This window comes from Mobula hypostoma, chromosome 10 (assembly GCF_963921235.1).
Source record: "Mobula hypostoma chromosome 10, sMobHyp1.1, whole genome shotgun sequence".
Classification (NCBI taxonomy): Eukaryota; Metazoa; Chordata; class Chondrichthyes; order Myliobatiformes; family Myliobatidae; genus Mobula; species Mobula hypostoma.
The window spans coordinates 88,888,923-88,910,805 of NC_086106.1; the positions used below are offsets into that span (position 1 = coordinate 88,888,923).

Consider the following 21,883-nt stretch of genomic DNA (forward strand, 5'->3'; position numbering starts at 1 on the left):
ATTAATAAGGTTGAGAGAGTGCAGAGAAGTTTTACAAGTGTGTTGCCGGGACTTGAGAAACTCAGTTACAGAGAAAGGTTGAATAGGTTAGGACTTTATTCCCTGGAGCGTAGAAGAATGAGGGGAGATTTGATAGAGGTATATAAAATTATGATGGGTATAGATAGAGTGAATGCAAGCAGGCTTTTTCCACTGAGGCAAGGGGAGAAAAAAACCAGAGGACATGGGTTAAGTGTGAGGGGGGAAAAGTTTAAAGGGAACATTAGGGGGGGGCTTCTTCACACAGAGAGTGGTGGGAGTATGGAGTGACCTGCCAGACGAGGTGGTAAATGCGGGTTCTTTTTTTAACATTTAAGAATAAATTGGACAGATACATGGATGGGAGGTGTATGGAGGGATATGGTCCGTGTGCGGGTCAGTGGGACTAGGCAGAAAATAGTTCGGCACAGCCAAGAAGGGCCAAAAGGCCTGTTTCTGTGCTGTAGTTTTTCTATGGTTTCTAACTTCAGTGCAGAGACAAAGTTCAACCATCTCCACTTGAATCATTCTCACAATTACTTTAAATTTGTCTCTGTTTTTGATCGTTTAGTTGAAGGAAAGAAGGACTTACTATTCAGTTCAGCCTGGGAATGTTGGAAAGCTCACGAGGTCAGGGAACATCAATGGAGAGAGGAAAAATGTCACTATTTCAAGTTGATGACCTATTATAAAAATTGTCTTTTTCATGTTTCTTATATCTATAGCCTATATTTCAGAATAATTGCTGGTGACAGAGGAAAAAGGAAGATAAATTGATTAAAGAATCTACAGAGATTCCAGGTAATAGATCAATAGGTATATTCAGTGTCAGAGAAATGTATACAATATGCATACTGAAATTCTTTTTCTTCGCAAACATCCACGAAAACAAAGGAATGGCCCAAAGAATGAATGACAGTTAAATGTTAGAACCCCAAAGCCCCTCCCAAATTATGTATTTTTCACCACTCAAATTGTACTTCATTTATCAATAACCTAAATGCAGAATTTTTTTTTTTCTGATCACAGGTTTTGCTCACCATCTCATAGAAGTTGAGGATGAAGTGCAACAACAGACTGTTGCAAGCTTCTAGCTGTAGCGATACCGTAAACATTCTTGCACTAAATTCCACAAGATCAACCACAGAATTCATTAATCCAGAAAGGAAGGAGCTCCTGAAAGCACAAACATATTAATAAAGCCATTTAGTGTGGATAGTAAATCAATTTATCTCAAAGCAAACACGTTTAGGTAGAGCTAAAAAGATGTCTGGAAATTTACTTTGAACAATATTTCTTGGTTTTGAACCAAGTGTCCCAATTTAAGCCACTGAAAACATGTTTCCCCATCAGGTATCATTGTAAGAATCATCATCTCTGGCCTAAAGGTTCTTGATACCTAACTTAGAAGAGGCCTTTCTTCTCTTAATTACAGATGCTTAATTATTCAAAGCAATAATGAATTTAATAAACTTTCCAAAACATACATACTTAATATATGTTTAACCAATTTTTGTAAATGCACAATGAATGAAACATGAATAAGCAATAATTCAAATCTTGCATGCAGATCAAGCTACAAAACATAATAAGAGGGAAATTATTTAATGTACTGTACCATTCACAATTCAAATTAATACATCCAGTGCCAGTTAAATGTTGCGTTAAACAATCCTTTGAACCAAATTCATTCGAATGAACTATGAATGGTAGTTAGAATTAAGCAAGCAATCAGACCTCTAACATTACCTGTGGTGGTAAGAGATACTGTGGCCTACAAGAAGGACATGACAGAAGCCTAAACAGTCACATTTTGGCTGCAATTACAAGCTACACAATAGCTACTACATACAGCTCAAGTTCTGTTTTTATTTCTCTCAGTACAAAACCTTGCAGCAAGCTAGCTGTCACCTTACATCCTGATAAAAGTAAACAAAGGAAAAATATGGTAACAATGATAATCCAGATATACATGACAAGTTATGTAGATTCCTCTTCACTCCACGTAGCCCTTTCTCTTGGCAGCTTCTTGTTTTAGTTCGTTATCAGCAAGTGATTTCTGATACAATTTCACAACATGCATCCAAGGGAGATGGCAAAATCAGTTACACTAGTAATATTAAAGAGGCCTTTAGACTGTTACATGAGCAGGCAGGGGATGGAGAACGAGATGCATTTATTTTAAATTGGCATCATGATCAGCAGAGAAATCATGTGCCTGTATCTGTACTATACTGTTGTATGTTCTATAATAGGGCAGTGTTGGTATTTTTTCCTTCTCTAATGCAGGATTGCAGACACTAATTTCAACAATTCTCCTGTCTTCCTGCCCAAGATAAGCAAACTATCACCTCACATTGTACAAATTTTATTGGTTTTGCTAAACATTATACAATTTACAGCCACCAGGTAAGTAATTAATAATGTAAACAAAAGTACCAAAAAAAATGCCTAAAGTTGTAGTGTTCATAGGACAAGGCAAACAATCGTTTCCTCTGGAACTTACTTACTGATACTTACAGAGGACTCTCTGAATCACTGGGAGACTCTCTATCCATCTCTGTCACATACAAAGAGTACCAGGTCAGCCAGTTTGCCAGTAGGTTGGTGATGCTCTCAATCACACTGCACTGTACAGAAATATAGCGGGCAAGATGAGAAATCAAGAAATAACATGCTTTTAATTTATACAAATTGGAATCCCATTCTCCTACCCCTGTCAAAATGAAAAAGTAACATTTATACAAAAATGCTGGAAATTTAAGCAACACACACAAAATGCTGGTGGAACGCAGCAGGCCAGACAGAATCCATAGGAAGAAGCACAGTCGATGTTTTGGGCCGAGATCCTTCATCAGGACGAACTGAAAGAAGAGATAGTAAGAGATTTGAAAGGGGGAGGGGGAGGGGGAGATCCGAAATGAAAGGAGAAGACAGGAGAAGGAAGGATAAAGCCAAGAGCTGGAAAGTTGATTGGCAAAAGGGATAAAAGGCTGGAGAAGGGAGAGGATCATGGGACAGGAGGCCTAGGGAGAAAGAAAAGGGGGAGGGGAGCACCAAAGGAAGATGGAGAGCAGGCAAGGAGTTATTGTGAGAGGGACAGAGAGAGAGAGAAAAAGGAATAAATAAATAAATAAGGGATGGGGTAAGAAGGGGAGGTGGGGCATTAACGGAAGTTGGAGAAGTCAATGTTCATGCCATCAAGTTGGAGGCTACCCAGACGGAATATAAGGTGTTGTTCCTCCAACCCGAGTGTGGGTTCATCTTGACAGTAGTGGAGACCGTGGATAGACATATCAGAATGGGAATGGGATGTGGAATTAAAATGTGTGGCCACCGGGAGATCCTGCGGACAGAGCATAGGTGTTCAGTGAAACGGTCTCCCAGTCTGCGTCGGGTCTCACCAATATATAGAACGCCGCGAGCACCAGACGCAGTATATCACACCAGCCAACTCACAGGTGAAGTGTCACCTCACCTCTGAGGCCCTGAATGGTGGTGAGAGAGGAAGTGTAAGGGCAGGTGTAGCACTTGTTTCGCATACAAGGATAAGTGCCGGAAGGGAGATCGGTGGGAAGGGATGGGGGGACGAATAGACAAGGGAGTCGCATAGGGAGCGATCCCCGCGAAAGCAGAAAGAGGGGGGAAGGGAAAGATGTGCTTGGTGGTGGGATCCCGTTGGAGGTGGTGGAAGTTATGGAGAATTATATATTGGACCCGGAGGGTGGTGGGGTGGTAGGTGAGGACAAGGGAAACACTATCCCTAGTGGGGTGGTGGGAGGATGGGGTGAGAGCAGATGTGCGTGAAATGGAAGAAAAGCGTTTGAGAGCAGAGTTGATGGTGGAGGAAGGGAAGCCCCTTTCTTTAAAAAAGGAAGACATCTCCTTCATCCTGGAATGAAAGGCCTAATTTTTTATACAAAGGCTTGAATTTGATTTGGAACAAATCTCTATTTATACAACATTTCCTTCAGAACTTCACACACGCAACTAAAGTACTTCTTCTGCACTTAGAATTGAAAATACAACAACCATGTTATAAAGTGAAGGACTAAATAATATGTGCCTCTACTGTTTGAGAGATAAATAGGAAAATATTTCTTCATATTGTTTACATCTGAGTACTGTTTGAGAGATAAATAGAATATTTCTTCATATTGTTTACATCTGAGTGAGTTCTCTAAGAGAGGCAGCTTCTTCAGTATTGAACAAAACACCCATCCCCCTCTGCTTTCAAGATCAATTCTTGAGCATGTTGCTGCTTTCCAAGTGAAGTTTAGTCTTTCACACAATTTGGTGTTTAAATATGTGTATTAATTCTAAATTTTGCCTTACCACAGTTCTTAATCAAAGTCACAAATTAATCCCACAGGACTAAATGTGGCAAAACTTTCCATCACATTATATCGGAAGATTAACTAAATCACAGCCTCCCATGCATTTCTGCCAATATCCAGCTAGATGGCACCGCAGTTAATGCCTTCCATTCTCAATCAGTTACAAGATTACATGCAGTGGCTTCTCTTCTTCCAGCATGATAACAGCTAACTCCTAAGGATCTTCATTAGCTTCCTGCTAGTTCTCATCCAATTACTGCCATAAGGGTATATTAACAGAAAAACATGTCAGTCTCCAAACACATTGGGACAATACCCAAATCTTAAAACAACCACTCTCAGGCTCTGCCATCATATAAAAAGTGTCTAATAATTCGTCCTACATCCAGAATTAATGGAACAGAAATTTTCTGCATCAATCTATTCCATATAAACACCATATTGACAATGTTGCAACCACAGCCAATGCCATGAGTCCCCGTTCATCATCATCCATCTCTCTGGGTCCTTCGAGATCAAACAGGATAATTCACAATCTTGATGTCACATTGATCTCTCAATAAAGTTCCAAGTACAAATATACCATCACAACAGCATCCAATTTCTACATCCTCAATGCCATGACTCAGCTCATTTACCAAAGATATATTGTTTAGTACAATGTGAGATTGCTTAATTTCTTTGAAGACAAGAGGGATTGAGGATGCCATGAAGGAAGTAGTTTTATGGACTCAATCTTCCCAAATAGCACACAATGTATGCACACTTTTGAGATGCTCTGGATTCAACAACATTTTCCATAGACGTTGCCTGGCCTGCAGAGTCCCTCCAGCATTTTGTGTCTGTTGCTTTGGATTTCCAGCATCTGCAGATTTTTCTCATCAATATTGTCCAAATGTTTAGGATTGGAGAATTGCTTTGAGAACACAGCTGAAGCTTTGGGTGAAAATATGTTACTGGTCATTCCAAGGATGTGATGCATTGGCACAAGGACGCTACTTGGTATGTGCTCCAATTTCTATGAAGCCTGTGATGTCCATAAGAACACTGAAGCACATATTAATTGCATGGAGAAGTCTAATGTGGTATGAAAGAACACTAACCCATCTGGGCTGCTGTCTTAAGAGTCAAAGAAGTCCACCTTTCTTCATAAAGGCACCATATTTAACTTTTTCCATTAACATTGAACACTCCAAATCAACTATTTACCACCAACAGTACTAGCGCAGCAGGCAGTGCTGCTGCCTCACAGTTCCAGGAACCTGTGCCTGATCCTGACCTCTGTGCTGCCTATGTGGAGGTTCCAGGTTCTCTGAGACTGGTGTAGACAGAGTAGGGAGGCAATGAGAATCAGAGTCGAGTTCATGTTAGTGAATAGCTTACAGAGAAAGAAATGGGAAAAAGGATTAATGGAACTGGCATAGTTCTGAAGGCTGTCATTGACTTGATGGCCAAATGGCCTCTACACCATAGGTAAATATGAAACCACCTGCCTGACCATCTACTCCAACAAGTCATTTGTTCAACCATTCCTCTACACCTTCTCCAAAATCATCTCTCACTTGCTTTGCACGCTCTCCCATTAGTGTTACCGATATCTGCACAAAGTGGAGTATCAAAGGCTCTTCAGCAGGCCAGAAAATTTCTGTCAGCATTTCTTGAGAATTCATGTCTTTGCAAGTCACAAATCTGGTCAAGTTCAATAAGATATAGATTCAGGTTCTCATTTCATACAACACTGGCCTGTCAGAAATTAACTAACCACTGATGCTGGAAATTGCTCAAACTGCAACAAATGATGATAACTATAGCATAACAAGTATAAATCAACAAATGACTAGCCATTTAAAGGTAAATAATAACAGATACCAACAATACAACAACCTAGAAGAAAAAAAAGAACTGCCCACAATAATAGTAAAAGACAAACAGGACAAAAATAAAATTTGGAACAGAAAAAGGCGGCTAACATAAAAGCAGAACAGTAAGGCTGAAGTAGCAGCCTCATTACTGAGATATCCACTGAACACAGAAACAATAATAATGGATAGACAACCAGCATGAAGCAAAGCAGTTTACTGTGTTACGTACCCCGTAACTGGGTTGCCAAACCAGCAGAAATGGATCACTCAGTTGGAGTCTGGATTACTAGAACTAAGAAAGTTTTATTAAAGAAACAAGCAACACAGTAATCGAAAGGATAATAAATGCAACAGTTCAGCAATGATAAACACACATGTGCACAGAATTAAGATAACAGGATCAATCAAGCTCTATTGTCTAGGGATAAATGACCAATTTCAAAGTGACACAAAGTTCAGTCCAATTTAGTAGTTCAGTTCGCAGTAATCGTTGCCATGGTGATGGACAATGTTGGGGGAGGGAGAGAGAGAACGAGAACGACTGATCATTCAGACACGGCTTCCAGTCACAGACCTACGATATTGCTCACAAGCAGCTTTCGGGCGGGTCCTTTGTGATGTCACCTGAGGTCACCGACTGTGACCCCTTCTCCAGATGCAGTCGATCCTCTGCAGTGAACCCGGCACCCAAGCGAGGGTGGACACACACCGGGTTCCCGCTGATCGTACCTTTCCACCCTGTGCATTTATGGCCCGGTACTTCCCACCGACTTGTGAGAGGCGCACCGCTTCCAGGGTCTCGTTACCTCGGGTGTCGTGTGTGTCCTGCCTTAGCGAACCTGTCCCTTTTTATCCCCCTGCTGGGGTATCGCATGTCCATCACTTCAAACAGTTCAGGGTTCAAAGAGGGAGTCGCTCTAGACAGCTCTCTCTCCCGTCCCTTCATTACACATCTGCAGATCGCCTGTCCATCACTTCAAACAGTTCAGGGTTCAAAGGGGGAGCCGCTCTTGACAATACCCAGACTGATGGCTCCTTCATTAACACCTCCAAATGCTGCTTCATTGTGTGCCTTATCTCTCCCTCCCCTGAGGACAGGTGGCAGACCAACTGCTGATGCCACTGGTGCTATCCCAGGCCAGCAAACATCTTAATTTATGTGTATTCTCGTCACAACTGTATATGTAAATGAAGATGTAAATGAAGGAAGAGAAAAATATCAACAGGGTGTGAAGTGTGTGGGAGTCAAATAGTTAACAAGAATAGGGAAACAAATACTCATTAAAATGACCTTCATCGTCTCCATTTTGTGCTGTTAAGAGACAATACTTACAATGAGCGTCATAGGAAGTCATTCCTGCCTGTGGCCATCAAACTTTACAACTCCTCCCTTGGAGGGTCAGACACCCTGAGCAAATAGGCTGGTACTGGACTTACTTCCTAGCATAATTTCACACATTATTAATTAATTAATTAATTATGGCTTTATATTGCTATATCTATACTCTATTCTTGGTTGGTGCAACTGTAACAAAACCCAATTTCCCTCAGGATCAATAAAGTATGATTATGACTATGACTAATAGTGTATTCATTTGTTTTTTAGAACTTAGATGGTTTTGGGGGGGGGGGGAGAAGAAAAAGAGCAGTTATAGCACATCTCTAAGCACTTGCAGTGAACAGGCTTTTTTAACTGCTGCAGTCCTACAAGTGAAGAACTACATTGGTGTCAGGAAGTAAAAAATGAATAAATATGTTTCCAAGTCAGGATGGCATACAGATTAGTTTGGCAACTGACATGGGAGAAATTATGGTTTCAGAAATACTGTCAGAGTAGACTAGACTAGTGGCTGCAATATACTTTACAGATAGTACTACAATCAAAGTTGACCAGAGGCAATTTATGCTAAGGATGGTGGATGAGGTACTGATCAAAAAGGCTGCTTTATCCTGGTACACTGCACTGAGAACATTGGTGGAACTGCAAACATCCAGTCACGGGTCTATGCCATCACTCTTTGAACGTGTGCTTTATAGACAGGATGTTTTTTGAGATGTTTTGTGAGCCACTTACTATAGGACAGTGGTTCCCAACCACCGGGCCGCGAGGAAGCGATATGATTTGGAGATATGAGTCAGCTGCACCTTTCCTCATTCCCTGTCATGGCCACTGATCAACCATTATGCATGCGAGCTCGTGACCCGCGCGTCATCCGTGTCAGGGTGGGAAAGAGATCAACTCCTTGAGCTTGCAAATGACAACGGGCTGAAAAGTATGTTTGACATAACATCTCTGTCGGCATTTTGGATCAAAGTCAAGGCTAAATATCCTGAGATAGCCAGAAAGCACTGAAAACGTTGCTTTCATTTCCAACATTTTTCTGCGAAGCGGAGTTTTCTGCAATGAATGCAACGAAAACTAAACTGCGAAATAGACTGGACATAAGGAACCCCCTTCGAGTATCGCTGTCTCCCATCACCCCTCAATAGGACCGTGTTGTTGCAGGGAAACAAGCCCAGGGCTCCCACTGATTCAGCGATATTGGTGTGTTGCAATGATTTTATATGTTCATAAGGGGGAAATATGTGCTGTGTGTTTAATATCCAAATGTCACTTAAAATGTTATGATGCTATTGACTTATAAATAACCGTATAACAATTACAGCGTGGAAACAGGCCTTCTCGGCCCTTCTAGTCCATGCCGAACGCTACTCTCACCTAGTCCCGCCGACCTGCACACAGTCCATAACCTTCCATTCCTTTCCTGTCCATATACCTATCCAATTTTTCTTTAAATGATCATATCGAACCTGCCTCTACCACTTCTACTGGAAATTCGTTCAACACTTCAAGCTCCCCTGTCATCACTGACATCACTGACATCACTGTATTCATGCGAGGAAAATATGCGCTGTGTTTAATATTAAATTCGTTAGATAAACTCTTTTAGAAACAAAATTGAGTGTATTACCCACTTATCGCCTATATTCCAGTAGTGATTAACACCCACCCCCACGAACAGAATCGGGGGGGGGAAATCGGCAGGTCACGACGCGCATGCACACTGGTGCCCGCGCAAGGCTTCATGGCCATTGTAGCCTTTCTGGGTAAACAACGCATTTGACTGCTACTCTTGTCCGTTGGCAACCCTACTCCCCCCCCCCCCCGCACCCCCGGTCGGCCGGTCCACAAAAATATTGTCAATATTAAACCGGTCCGCAATGCAAAAAAGGTTGGGGACCCCTGCTATGGGATACCCAGGGTATTTCCAGCTGCTATAATCACATTACTTGTACGGCTGATCCAGTTGGCTATCTGTCAATTTATAGTGATAGACTCAGTAACAATAATGCCACTGAAAGCCAAGGGTAGGTAGTCTGACAATAGAAGTAATCATTCCCTGAAAACTTTCTGTGGTGTAAAAACTACTTGCAATGTATCATCCTGTGCCCAAATGCTATCCCAGTATTGCTGCATGCAGTTGTGGACAGCTGCATTTGCTTAGGAGATATGACTAGATTTCAACATCATGCAATTATCAGCAAAGACTCCTACTCATAATCTTATGATGGAAGCATGATTACTGATGAAGCAGTTGAAGATAGCGGCCCGAGAAATCAACCCAAAAACTCAAGCAGAGTTGTCAAATAGCCAGGATAATAATAATAAATTTGTGGAGCACTTCATACAGATGATGATGTTCAAAATGCTTTACAATGGGATAAAAGTGCAAACATGGAACTAAATAAAAAATTAAAATTAAAATTAAAAATAAAACTTGAAAATAAAAGACAAGAAGATGTTAGTTAAAGCAAGATTAAATAAATAGGCTTTTTGCTGGCATTTAAAAGTGTCAACTAAATCTGCATTCTATAGTTTTAGATATTGAATTCCACGGTTCAGGAGTGTAGTTTAAAAAAAATCCTGACCTGCCAATTATCTTTTCAGACAGATTGTTTAAGAGACCAGCAGAAAAAGACGCAAGAGGTTTATAGAACAAAAACCAGTCTGTGATGTACATTGGTCCCAAAGCATTAAGAGCTTTAAAAACATAAAAGATACTTTAAAATCAATTCTAAAAGATACAGGAAGCAAATGTAGGGTAACTAGTATGGTACTGATATGTCCCCTCATCATAGTTTTAGTTATAAATCTAGCGAGGACTATAAAAAGTGCATTGCAATAATCCAGTCAATATAAAGGGGTGAATTAATTTTTCAGCATCATTACGTGACAGAAACAAACATACCTTTGTAATATTCTTTAAGTGTAGAAATGTTGCTCTGGTTGCTTTCTTTATGAGGGAGTTAACATTCAAATCTGAATCAAGGATAACATCCAGGCTAGTTATTTCTCATTTTACAAGGGGAGCACATTTATCAAGTTTATCTCTTCTCGCTTTGAAACCAACCAGAACCATGTTTATTTTAGTTTAAGGAAACTATTGCTCATTCATGCAGCCATACCAGGAATCAGAAAAGATGGGTGTTATCATCAGGCTCCACAGAGATATACAAATTTGTATTATCTGAATAATTGGGAAAATCAAGTTATGCTCTCTAATGATGTCTCCTAAGGGAAGCATGTATAAGGAAAAGAGTATGGGACCAAGTGAGCTTCCCTGAGCAGTACCACAACATACCTTGTATCTCTTAGGAAATTGGTCTCCAAGAAAAACAAAAAAATCTCCAAGATATATTAGTGAAACCAATTAAGGGCACTACCAGAGAGGCTAACTCAATTCTGAAGATGATTTCGGATAATCAACCAACAACCACAAACAACAACTTCTTTTCAGCAAATGAGCTGGACCACTGAAGTGTTTTCCCCTTCATGCCCGTAGTCTTCAGTTTTACAAAGCATTCTTAATATCCATTACAGCCAGGCTCATCTCACTTCTTAAATTCAATGTTTTTGTGCACGTTTGGACCAAGGCTGGATCCAAGGGGTCCAGGTAAAATTCAGTCTGTGCAACAGTATAATATTGGCAACTGACGGCAAAGTTGCTTATAGTATGCATCACTTCCGATGATTCTGTCTTGTTGATTGAGCAGTAATTAGAAGTGTTTGACTTAACCAAGCTGTTGCCAACAAGAAATAGCTGTGCAAGTTTCCACATTGTCATTTGCTATAGGTGTTGTACAGGACTGGAGCAACTTGTCCAGAAATACAGCTAACTGTGGAACCCAAAGTCTTTAGTCTTATAACTGCCCAGTTCCTAAACAACAAGTGAACTAAAGTGGTGATCCACCACAATAGATCTCTACTCATTTGTACAACCATTCAATTGATTACAGGCTTCCCCCGCCATCCAAAGGTAGAGCGTTCCTACGAAACGGTTCGTAAGCCGGAATGTCATAAAGCGAAGAAGCAATTACCATTTATTAATATGGGAAAAATTTGTGAGCATTCGCAGACCCAAAAATAACCTACCAAATCATGCCAAATAACACATAAAACCTAAAATAACAGTAACATATAGTAAAAGCAGTAATGATATGATAAATGCACAGACTCTATAAATTAGAAATACTTCCCTACAACGATTGCCTGCACTGTTCTCCGCAGCGAAAATCTGACGCAAGCGCTCTCGGCAAAACACTCTCTCTAGTAACCTTTAAGCTATGAAGCTGCCAAATCATACCAAATAACACGTAAAAATACACAGCCTATATAAAGTAGAAATAATGTATGTAAAATGTAGTATCACTTACCAGAATTGGGACAGCGCCAAGCACAGTGATGATGGTGTGCTCCTGACGAAGGATCTCGGCCCAAAACAGCGACTGTACCTCTTCCTAGGGGGGATGCTGCCTGGCCTGCTGCGTTCACCAACAACTTTGATGTGTGTTGCTGATGATGGTGTGTTAGGCTGAGTCGGAGGCTGGGGCGGTGCAGTGGCACCCACCCTCCGGGCAGCGAACGGATACCAATCCGCGAAGCATGCAGGAGTCCAGTGGTAGCCGGGACGCACACAGCACATCTTTAAGAAAAAAGCTGAAATAAACATGCTAATTGATTAGGTGCCGTCCGGCACATAAATGTCGGCCCAGATCAGAGGCGACGCAATTGGCAATCGCCTTTGATCTGGGCCGACAATTACGTGCCGGGTGGCACCTAATTAATTAGCATGTTTATTTCGGCTTTTTTCTTGAAGGTGTGCTGGATGCCTCCCGGCTACCACTGCATTCTCTGCGAATCGGTATCTGTCCACGGCCCGGGGGTTGGAACCACTGGGGTGGTGGGACATGGGGGTGTCATCTCATCGTCGATCAGGGCAGGCAGGTCATCTTCTCCTATGTCTGCCTGCCTCGATGGCGAAGGTCGAGGTTCGTCATCTGCTGTGACTGATGTGGAAGGCTTGCTTGACTGCTAGCCTGGCGCATTTTTCTATCATACAGTACTTTGTAAGCATTCAAACCATCCTGCAAATATGCCCTAAACCGACATACCCTTTCAAAATTAAAGTCGTACTTTATCATTGCAGCGAAAATCTCACACAGTTGCTTCACGTTCGGTTTCTGGACGACTTCACTTTCGCTACTGCATTTGGTTTTGATTGTTAATCCTTTCCTCTTCCAATTGCATCAGCTCTTCATCTATCAGCTCTTGGTCATGGGATGCCAAACCTCTTCAACATCATCTTCGTCAACTTCCACAAGCCAAACTCACTTTGTCCCTGCTTCGTTCACCACGATCGAAACGCTTAATTATGTCTAGTTTTACGCTAAGTGTAACACCCTTACGAGCTCTTTTAGGCTTTTCCGATACCTTAGAACACATCTTGCAAACGGCTGCTCACAGGCACATGTTTAAGCAATGCCAGCGAGAATGCCATTCCGAATCCAGGGGAGAGCAGCTGCTTGGGGCGCGCGCTGCCTTTTTCATAACAGTGAAAACACCTTCTGTTAGCGAAAACAGGGAACTAATGTAGGTCTTTTGTAACAGTGAGGTTTTGTAAAGCGAACGTTTGAAAAGCGGGGGACACCCGTACTGGCATTTCTGCCAGGCATGTAACTGTCTCATCTCTTGTTGCAGACATGCCTTGTAAATGCAAATACCAAAGAAAGTGCAATTTCATGCATCCTATTTCCACTATTCAGTCCTCAGTTATGTCATTTTAAATCAAACCAGAATAAAATGGCCTTTTGTGCATGTAAATCTAGGTTTAAAGTTCCAAGCTACAAATATATCACTTTTCACGAGGAAAGCTGCAGATGCTGGAATATCAAGCAACACACATAAAAGTTGCTGGTGAATGCAGCAGGCCAGGCAGCATCTATAGGAAGAGGTACAGTCGACGTTTCGGGCCGAGACCCTTCGTCAGGACTAACTGAAAGAAGAGCTAATGAGAGATTTGAAAGTGGGAGGGAGAGGGGGAGATCCAAAATGATAGGAGAAGACAGGAGGGGGAGGGATGGAGCCAAGAGCTGGACAGTTGATTGGCAAAAGGGATATGAGGGGATCATGGGATGGGAGGCCTAGGGAGAAAGAAAGGGGGAGGGGGGAAGCCCAGAGGATGGATGGGGTACGAGGGGGAGGTGGGGGAGGTGGGGCATTAACGGAAGTTAGAGAAGTCAATGTTCATGCCATCAGGTTGGAGGCTACCCAGACAGAATATAAGGTGTTATTCCTCCAACCTGAGTGTGGCTTCATCTTTACAGTAGAGGAGGCCGTGGATAGACAGATCAGAATGGGAATGGGACGTGGAATTAAAATGTGTGGCCACTGGGAGATCCTGCTTTCTCTGGCGGACAGAGCGTGGGTGTTCAGCAAAACGGACTCCCAGTGTGCGTCAGGTCTCGCCAATATATAGAAGGCCACATCGGGAGCACCGGACGCAGTACATTACCCCAGCCGACTCACAGGTGAAGTGTCGCCTCACCTGGAAGGACTGCCTGGGGCCCTGAATGGTAGTGAGGGAGGAAGTGTAAGGGCATGTGTAGCACTTGTTCAGCTTACAAGGATAAGTGCCGGGAGGGAGATTGGTGGGGAGAAATAGACAAGGGAGTCGCGTAGGGAGTGATCCCTGCGGAAAGCGGGGGGGGTGAGGGAAAGATGTGCTTAGTGGTGGGATCCCGTTGGAGGTGGCGGAAGTTATGGAGAATTATATGTTGGACCCGGAGGCTGGTAGGTGAGGACCAGGGGAACCCTATTCCTAGTGGGGTGGTGGGAGGATGGGGTGAGAGCAGATGTGCGTGAAATGGAAGAGATGCGTTTGAGAGCAGAGTTGATGGTGGAGGAAGGGAAGCCCCTTTCTTTAAAAAAGGAGGACATCTCCTTCGTCCTGGAATGAAAAGCCTCATCCTGAGAGCAGATGCAGTGGAGACGGAGGTATTGCGAGAAGGGGGTGGCATTTTTGCAAGAGACAGGGTGAGAAGAGGAATAGTCCAGATAGCTGTGAGAGTCCATAGGCTTATAGTAGACATCAGTAGATAAGCTGTCTCCAGAGATAGAGACAGAAAGATCTAGAAAGTAGAGGGAGGTGTCAGAAATGGACCAGGTAAACTTGAGGGCAGGGTGAAAGTTGGAGGCAAAGTTAATGAAGTCAACGAGCTCAGCATGCGTGCAGGAAGCAGCGCCAATGCAGTCATCGATGTAGTGAAGGAGAAGTGGGGGACAGATACCAGTATAGGTTTGGAACATGGATTGTTCCACAAAGCCAACAAAAAGGCAGGCATAGCTTGGCCCCATACGGGTGCCCATAGCTACACCTTTAGTTTGGAGGAAGTGGGAGGAGCCAAAGGAGAAATGACTAAGAGTAAGGACTAATTCCGCTAGACAGAGCAAAGTGGTGGTAGAGGGGAACTGGTTAGGTCTAGAATCCAAAAAGAAGTGGAGAGCTTTGAGACCTTCCTGGTGGGGATGGAAGTATATAGGGACTGGACATCCATGGTGAAAATAAAGTGGTGGGGGCCAGGGAACTTAAAATCATCGAAAAGTTTCCGAGCGTGAGAAGTGTCACGAACATAGGTAGGAAGGGATTGAACAATATATCGCTTTTGTTAAGTTAATCAATGCTATGTTGTTTTGTTGCTATTTGGCTTCATGCAATTTGCTGAGGGTCTGCTAATCACTTTTCACTATCCCCATCACAAACTCTAAACCTTATTCTGTAAAAGAACTTGGGGTACTAAACTGTACTTATCTCTCTCAAATAGCAATAACTCTAAATCTAAATATAAAAAGATTAACCTTTCTATTTATAACCAGTAATCATAATCATCCAGGGACTTGGAAGTCACTCAAGTTATACCACAAGTCTGCACTCATCTGAACAACACCATCATGTATTAGCAATTATAGCAATCATCATCCTCCCATGTTATGAAACATTCATTTATAATCTGGTTGCAGTATTGTTCTTTAGATCAAGCAATTCCATTAGCTCTTTCATGGGCAGATGGCAGAAAAAAGGCAAAAACCTACAATTTTATTGATTAGCAGGAATTCCCAAAGTTATATCTGAAAGACTATGTTGTTGTACACATACATTTCAGAATCCACAGGCAAACCCACAAATCTGTAAAGTACACTACTGTAGATCACTTGACATATACATAATTGTTTGCTTCCCTGCTAACCAATTTGTAAATCAATATGACTTCTATACATCTGCGACACACTGCCAAGTCATTCTAAATGTTCGTAAAGTAGCAAGAAATCCAACCTAATGTAAAATCTTCCATGGTCTGTTAATGTCTTTCCCTAAATAGTGGTGGTGGTAAGTACCTTCTAGAACTGCACTTCTGATTGAAACAGCAACCCCAATGTTATGAAGTAGGAGGTTCAAGGATGAAGTAGCAGGGGTATATTTCAACTGTGATAATTCTCATAAATTTCTTTACATTTTAAATGTCGCCGTAAGTTTATCATAGTTTAACTCGCTTCAAAAAAGGTAACCAGCATGGAGCAAAGTATGGTTAATGTCGTTTGTACATGGTGGCTATCATCATTATTTGGGGAGAAGTTTGGAAGGTAATGTCACAGCTGAAGAGAAGTGTAAAATATCTGATTTACAGTGTCAAAAAAGTATTAAGGGGTTTAAGCATTTTGAAAGGGATAATCTAGCAGGCCAGGAAGAACTATATCTCAAGCTGTTAAAAGAACCAAGAGAGGGCATTTAGGATACTCTAATTATTTGTCAATACCAACCCCCCCCCCCCACCCCCAGCCATAAAAGTGGTGCAAGAACTCTTGGTAGCACTTATTGTGTGGTAAAACACAACCCCTCACCCAGAAAAGACAATAGATGGCAAAACATGTAACAGAGTTAAAAAGCTGATAGGATGTGTGCTTTAACAGCATGTTGAACAGGGCCTCGAAGCCCAGAAGGATGAGAATAGGCCAAATATATCTTTTTAACTTACATAGGACACCATTCAGCCGATTGTGTCTGTTGTGTTGTAAATGTTACATAGTTTTATGATAGTTGCAACTGGTAAACTTTGTGTTGATCCTATTTATTATTCACTGTTTTTCTGATAAACAATTTTCATTCTTTGTCTTATTTATCCTACCCCATTAATATCTTTTGTTATTCACAAGTCTTGATTATTTTCTTTCAGCTGGTATCAGCAATTTCTCCTCGACTCCATCCTTTGAGACCTTCTCTTAACCCTGCCCATCTTCCTGTGCAACTTATAATTTGTTTAACTTCAAACTCTTCCAATCTCAACCTTTGATCAAGGTATTTAGACTGGTGACACAAGTTGGAAATGATTAGCTTTAATGGACAAATGGCCCTTTCGCAAGTGCCACTTTTCTAACACTTGTTAACTATCCCATTTCTCAAATCATTTGTCTGTAAAGACTCAGAATGAAAATTACCCATTGCTCACCTCTAATCCTCAAATCTGTAACAGGAGAATGCTATTCTGCCAATCTAGATTGATTTAGGGGAAAAAAAGTGTCAAAATGAGTGTCTAGACTTGATGTTATCTGTTTCTGGGCAGGTTTCTGGGTACCAGTGACTCCTGTTTCCATCCAGGGGGTCAGTGTGGACATGGTGGAGGATTACAAATACCTAGGGATACGAGTTGACAATAAACTGGACTGGTCAAAGAACACTGAGGCTGTCTACAAGAAGGGTCAGAGCCGTCTCTATTTCCTGAGGAGGCTGAGGTCCTTTAACATCTGCTGGACGATGCAGAGGATGTTCTACGAGTCTGTGGTGGCCAGTGCTATCATGTTTGCTGTTGTGTGCTGGGGTAGCAGGCTGAGGGTAGCAGACACCAACAGAACCAACAAACTCATTCGTAAGGCCAGTGATGTTGTGGGGATGGAACTGGACTCTCTGACGGTGATGTCTGAAAAGAGGATGCTGTCCAAGTTGCATGCCATCTTGGTCAATGTCTCCCATCCACTACATAATGTACTGGGTGGGCACAGGAGTACATTCAGCCAGAGACTCATTCCACCGAGATGCAACACAGAGCGTCATAGGAAGTCATTCCTGCCTGTGGCCATCAAACTTTACAACTCCTCCCTTGGAGGGTCAGACACCCTGAGCCAATAGGCTGGTCCTGGACTTATTTCCTGGCATAATTTACATATTACTATTTAACTATTTATGGTTTTATTACTATTTATTATTTATGGTGCAACTGTAACGAAAACTAATTTCCCCCGGGATCAATAAAGTATGACTATGACTATGAATATACTCTCTTAATCTGTTACTGCCAGCAATTCCAATTATTTCATTAAGGTTTACCTGATACCAGTATTAAAATCAGTTTCTCTGCAAATGACGCAGAAATACTCAACACTATGCAGTATGTTTAAACAATTAACCATTTTTTAAAAAAAGAGAAGCAATGTTACTTAGGCAAACCTCCCTCTGATGTGGCAACATCACAGTTGAAAAGCCTTTGAGGGAAAAAGGTAAGAGTGCAAGTAGACGTCTACTTACCTTGAAATAAACTGAGGAAGTGAAGAACAGTTTCCGTAATGGATCAAAATAAAGGGAAATAATATCTGTAATTACACAAAACATTGAGCAACAATTTGAGAACAACTTCCACACAATTTGGCAACGAGAATATTTCACTGAAATCTTTACATGCAATCATAAAGGTGACTTGTGTGTTCTGTGCATTAATCCATGAGGCCCCACTGCATTACTGTCAACACACAAATTATTCAGCACCACCACTGATGACACTGATGAAGATGCAAATGCACGAAGTATATCCTTATAAAATCACTTCATGCTTATTGGAAGAATGGGCAAAAAAAGTGGCAGATGGAATAGAACGCTGGGAAATGTGCGATAATGCATTTTAGTAAAAGGAACAATAGTGCAGACTATTAACTAAATGGGGAGAATGTTCAAACATCAGAGGTGCAGAGGGACTTTGCAGTCCTCATGCAAGACTCCCAGAAGGTTAATTTACAGGTTGAGTCTGTGGTAAAGAAGGCAAATGCAATGTTGACATTTATTTCAAGGGGAATAGAATATAATGCTGAGCCTTCATAAAACACTAGCCAGGTCACACTCAGAATACCGTCAACATTTTTGGCCCTCATATCACAGAAAGGATGTATGGTCATTGGAGAGAGTCCAGGGGAGGTTCACGAGGATTATTCCGGAAATGAAGGGGTTAACATATGAGGAGCACTTGACAGTCTTGGGCCTGTACACTCTGGAATTTAGAAGAATGCAGGGGAATCTCATTGAAACCTACCGAACGTTGAAAGGACTCGATAGAGAACATCCTCTCCACATCCACCCTATGGTGGGAGTATCCAGAACTAGAGGGCACAGCTTCAAAATTGAGGAGCAACCCTTCCTTTAGTAAGGTAGATTATTTTTAGTCAGAGACCAGTAAATCTATGGAATACTCTGCCACAGACTGCAGTGGAAGCCAAGACCGTGTGTATATTTAAGGTGCAATTTGATCGTTTCCTGGTCCGTCAGGGCATTAAAGGATATGGTGAGAAGGCAGGTGTATGGGGTCGAGTGGGATCCGGGATCAGCTCCTTCATGGAATGGCAGAGCAAAGTCAATGGGCTGAATGGCCTAAATCCGCTCCTATGCATTATGTCTTATGGTCTAAGTTCAAATCTCACCTCAATTAAATAAATGTGAAAGAAAGAACCAACATAAATACTTTAAATGACAAAACATCTAGACTGCCATAATAAGGCATCTAGAACTCTAACATCCTTCAGGGAAGGCGAACTGGCATTGCAATATGGTTGAATTTTGGCTGCCTTCCAAAATAGCACATAAAGTTGCAGTTCAAAGGAATCATGGGTAATAAATGACTAGATAAGCGAAGACATATCTAAAAATTGAATAAAAAATGTTTTAAATCTCCATCCATATGAAAAATATTTCAGTAACAGGGTCAAAAGAGATTGAGGTACTTAAAACAAGTATGGAAGAGGCAAATTAAGAGGGCTACATGTCCCAACGGTGTAACAACTTGCATCTAATGGGTACAACCGTCATAGATTTTCTCATCATGATTTTTCCCAAAAGCGCCCTAGACACTAGAAAGGTTCCAGCAGATTGGGAAAGTTTAACTTTCTGTTCAAGAGGGGATACAGACTGCAGAGGAACAAGTGAAATCCACCAAGTAACAAGACATTCAGCACATTATTGCATATGGTCATGACTGATCATTTACAGCATTTCCCTGCCTTATCTCTTGGAACCACTTAAAATCTAAGCCATCTACTAATCGGTTTTGAATGCAATCAATAGATGACCAGTCACAGCCAATATAGTGACCCCACATATAAATCAATTGAAGAAATTTTTCAACACACACAAAATGCTGGAGGAACTCAGCAGGCCAAGCAGCATCTATGGAAAAGAGTACAGTCGACATTTTGGGCTGAGACCCTTCTGCAGGGACTGGAGAAAAAAAAAAACTGGAGTAGATTTAAAAGACGGGAGAAGGGGAGAGAGAAACCAAGGTGATAGGTGAAATTTGAAGGGGTGGGATGAAGTAAAGAGCTGGGAAGTTGATTGGTGAAAGAGACAGAAGGCCATGGAAGAAAGAAAAGTAGGGAGGTGCACCAGAGGGAGGTGATGGGCAGGAAATGGAAATAAGGTGAGAGAGGGAAAAGGGGATGGGAAATGGTGAAGGGGAAGGGGCATTACCGGAAGTTTGAGAAATTGATGTTCATGCTTAAGGTTGGAGACTACCCAAACGGAATATAAGGTGTTCTTCCTCAAACCCAAGTGTGGCTTCATCACATCAGTAGAGGAGGCAGTGGATGGACATATCGGAATGGGAATGGGGAGTGGAATTAAAATGGGTGGCCACTGAGATATCCCTCTTTTTCTAGCAGACGGAGCATAGGTGCTCGGTGAAGTGGACTCCCATTACAAACTCCATTTCCAGAAAAGTTGGGATATTTTCCAAAATGCAATAAAAACAAAAATCTGTGATAGATTAATTCACATGAACCTTTATTTAGCTGACAAAAGTATAAAGAAAAGATTTTCAATAGCTTTACTGACCAACTTAATTGTATTTTGTAAACATACACAAATTTAGAATTTGATGGCTGCAACACACTCAACAAAAGTTGGGACAGAGGCATGTTTACCATTGTGTTACGTCACCTTTCCTTTTAATAACACTTTTTAATCATTTTGGAACTGAGGATACTAATTGTAGTAGATTTGCAATTGGAAATTTTGTCCATTCTTGCTTGATATAAGACTTCAGCTGCTCAACAGTCCGTGGTCTCTGTTGTCTGATTCTCCTCTTCATGATGCGCCATACATTTTCAATAGGAGATAGATCTGGACTGGCAGCAGGCCAGTCAAGCACACGCACTCTGTGTCTACAAAGCCACGCTGTTGTAGCCCGTGCAGAATGTGGTCTGGCATTGTCCTGTTGAAATAAGCATGGACGTCCCGGGAAGAGACGTCGCCTTGATGGCAACATATGTCTCTCTAAAATCCTAATATACACCTCAGAGTCAATGGTATCTTCACATGTATGCAACTCACCCATGCCGTGGGCACTGATGCACCCCCATATCATCACAGATGCTGGCTTTTGCACCTTTCGCTGATAACAATCTGGATGGTTATTTTCATCTTTGGCATGGAGAACTCGACGCTCGTTTTTTCCGAAAACTAGCTGAAATGTGGACTCATCTGACCACAGCACACGGTTCCACAGTCTTTTGGTCCATCTGAGATGAGCTCGGGCCCAGAGAACTCACCGGCATTTCTGCATAGAGTTGATGTATGGCTTCCTCCTTGCTTAATACAGATTCAAGTTGCATTTCTGGATGCAGCGACGGACTGTGTTGAGTGACAATGGTTTTCGGAAGTACTCCCGAGCCCAGCTGGCTATAATTGTCACAGTAGCATGATGGTTTCTTAGGCAGTGCTGCCTGAGGGCTCGAAGATCATGTGCATTCAACAGTGGTTTCCGACCTTGCCCTTTACGCACTGAGATGTCTCTGAATTCTCTGAATCTTTTCACAATATTATGTACTGTAGATGTTGAAAGACCTAAATTCTCTGCAATCTTGCATTGAGAAATGTTCCTTTTGAACTAACAATTCTCTCACGAATTTCGGCACAAAGGGGTGAGCCACGACCCATCCTTGCTTGCAAAGACTGAGCCTTCGATGGACGCTACTTTTATACCCAGTCATGATACCTCACCTGCTACCAATTAGCCTGC

The 21,883-nt window shown here is 41.9% G+C and overlaps 1 protein-coding gene across 1 annotated transcript in view; it reads right to left on the bottom strand.

The window, feature by feature from the left end:
• Positions 1-21,883, bottom strand: part of cenpi (centromere protein I) — a 100,477-nt gene that overhangs the window by 46,278 nt on the left and 32,316 nt on the right. Inside the window, exons 13-15 of the mRNA XM_063060812.1 lie at positions 18,133-18,197; positions 2,539-2,648; positions 1,059-1,194 (exon numbers count right to left, since the gene is read on the bottom strand). Of these exons, the coding sequence (XP_062916882.1) occupies positions 1,059-1,194; positions 2,539-2,648; positions 18,133-18,197 (311 nt within the window). The remainder of the gene's footprint in view (positions 1-1,058; positions 1,195-2,538; positions 2,649-18,132; positions 18,198-21,883) is intronic.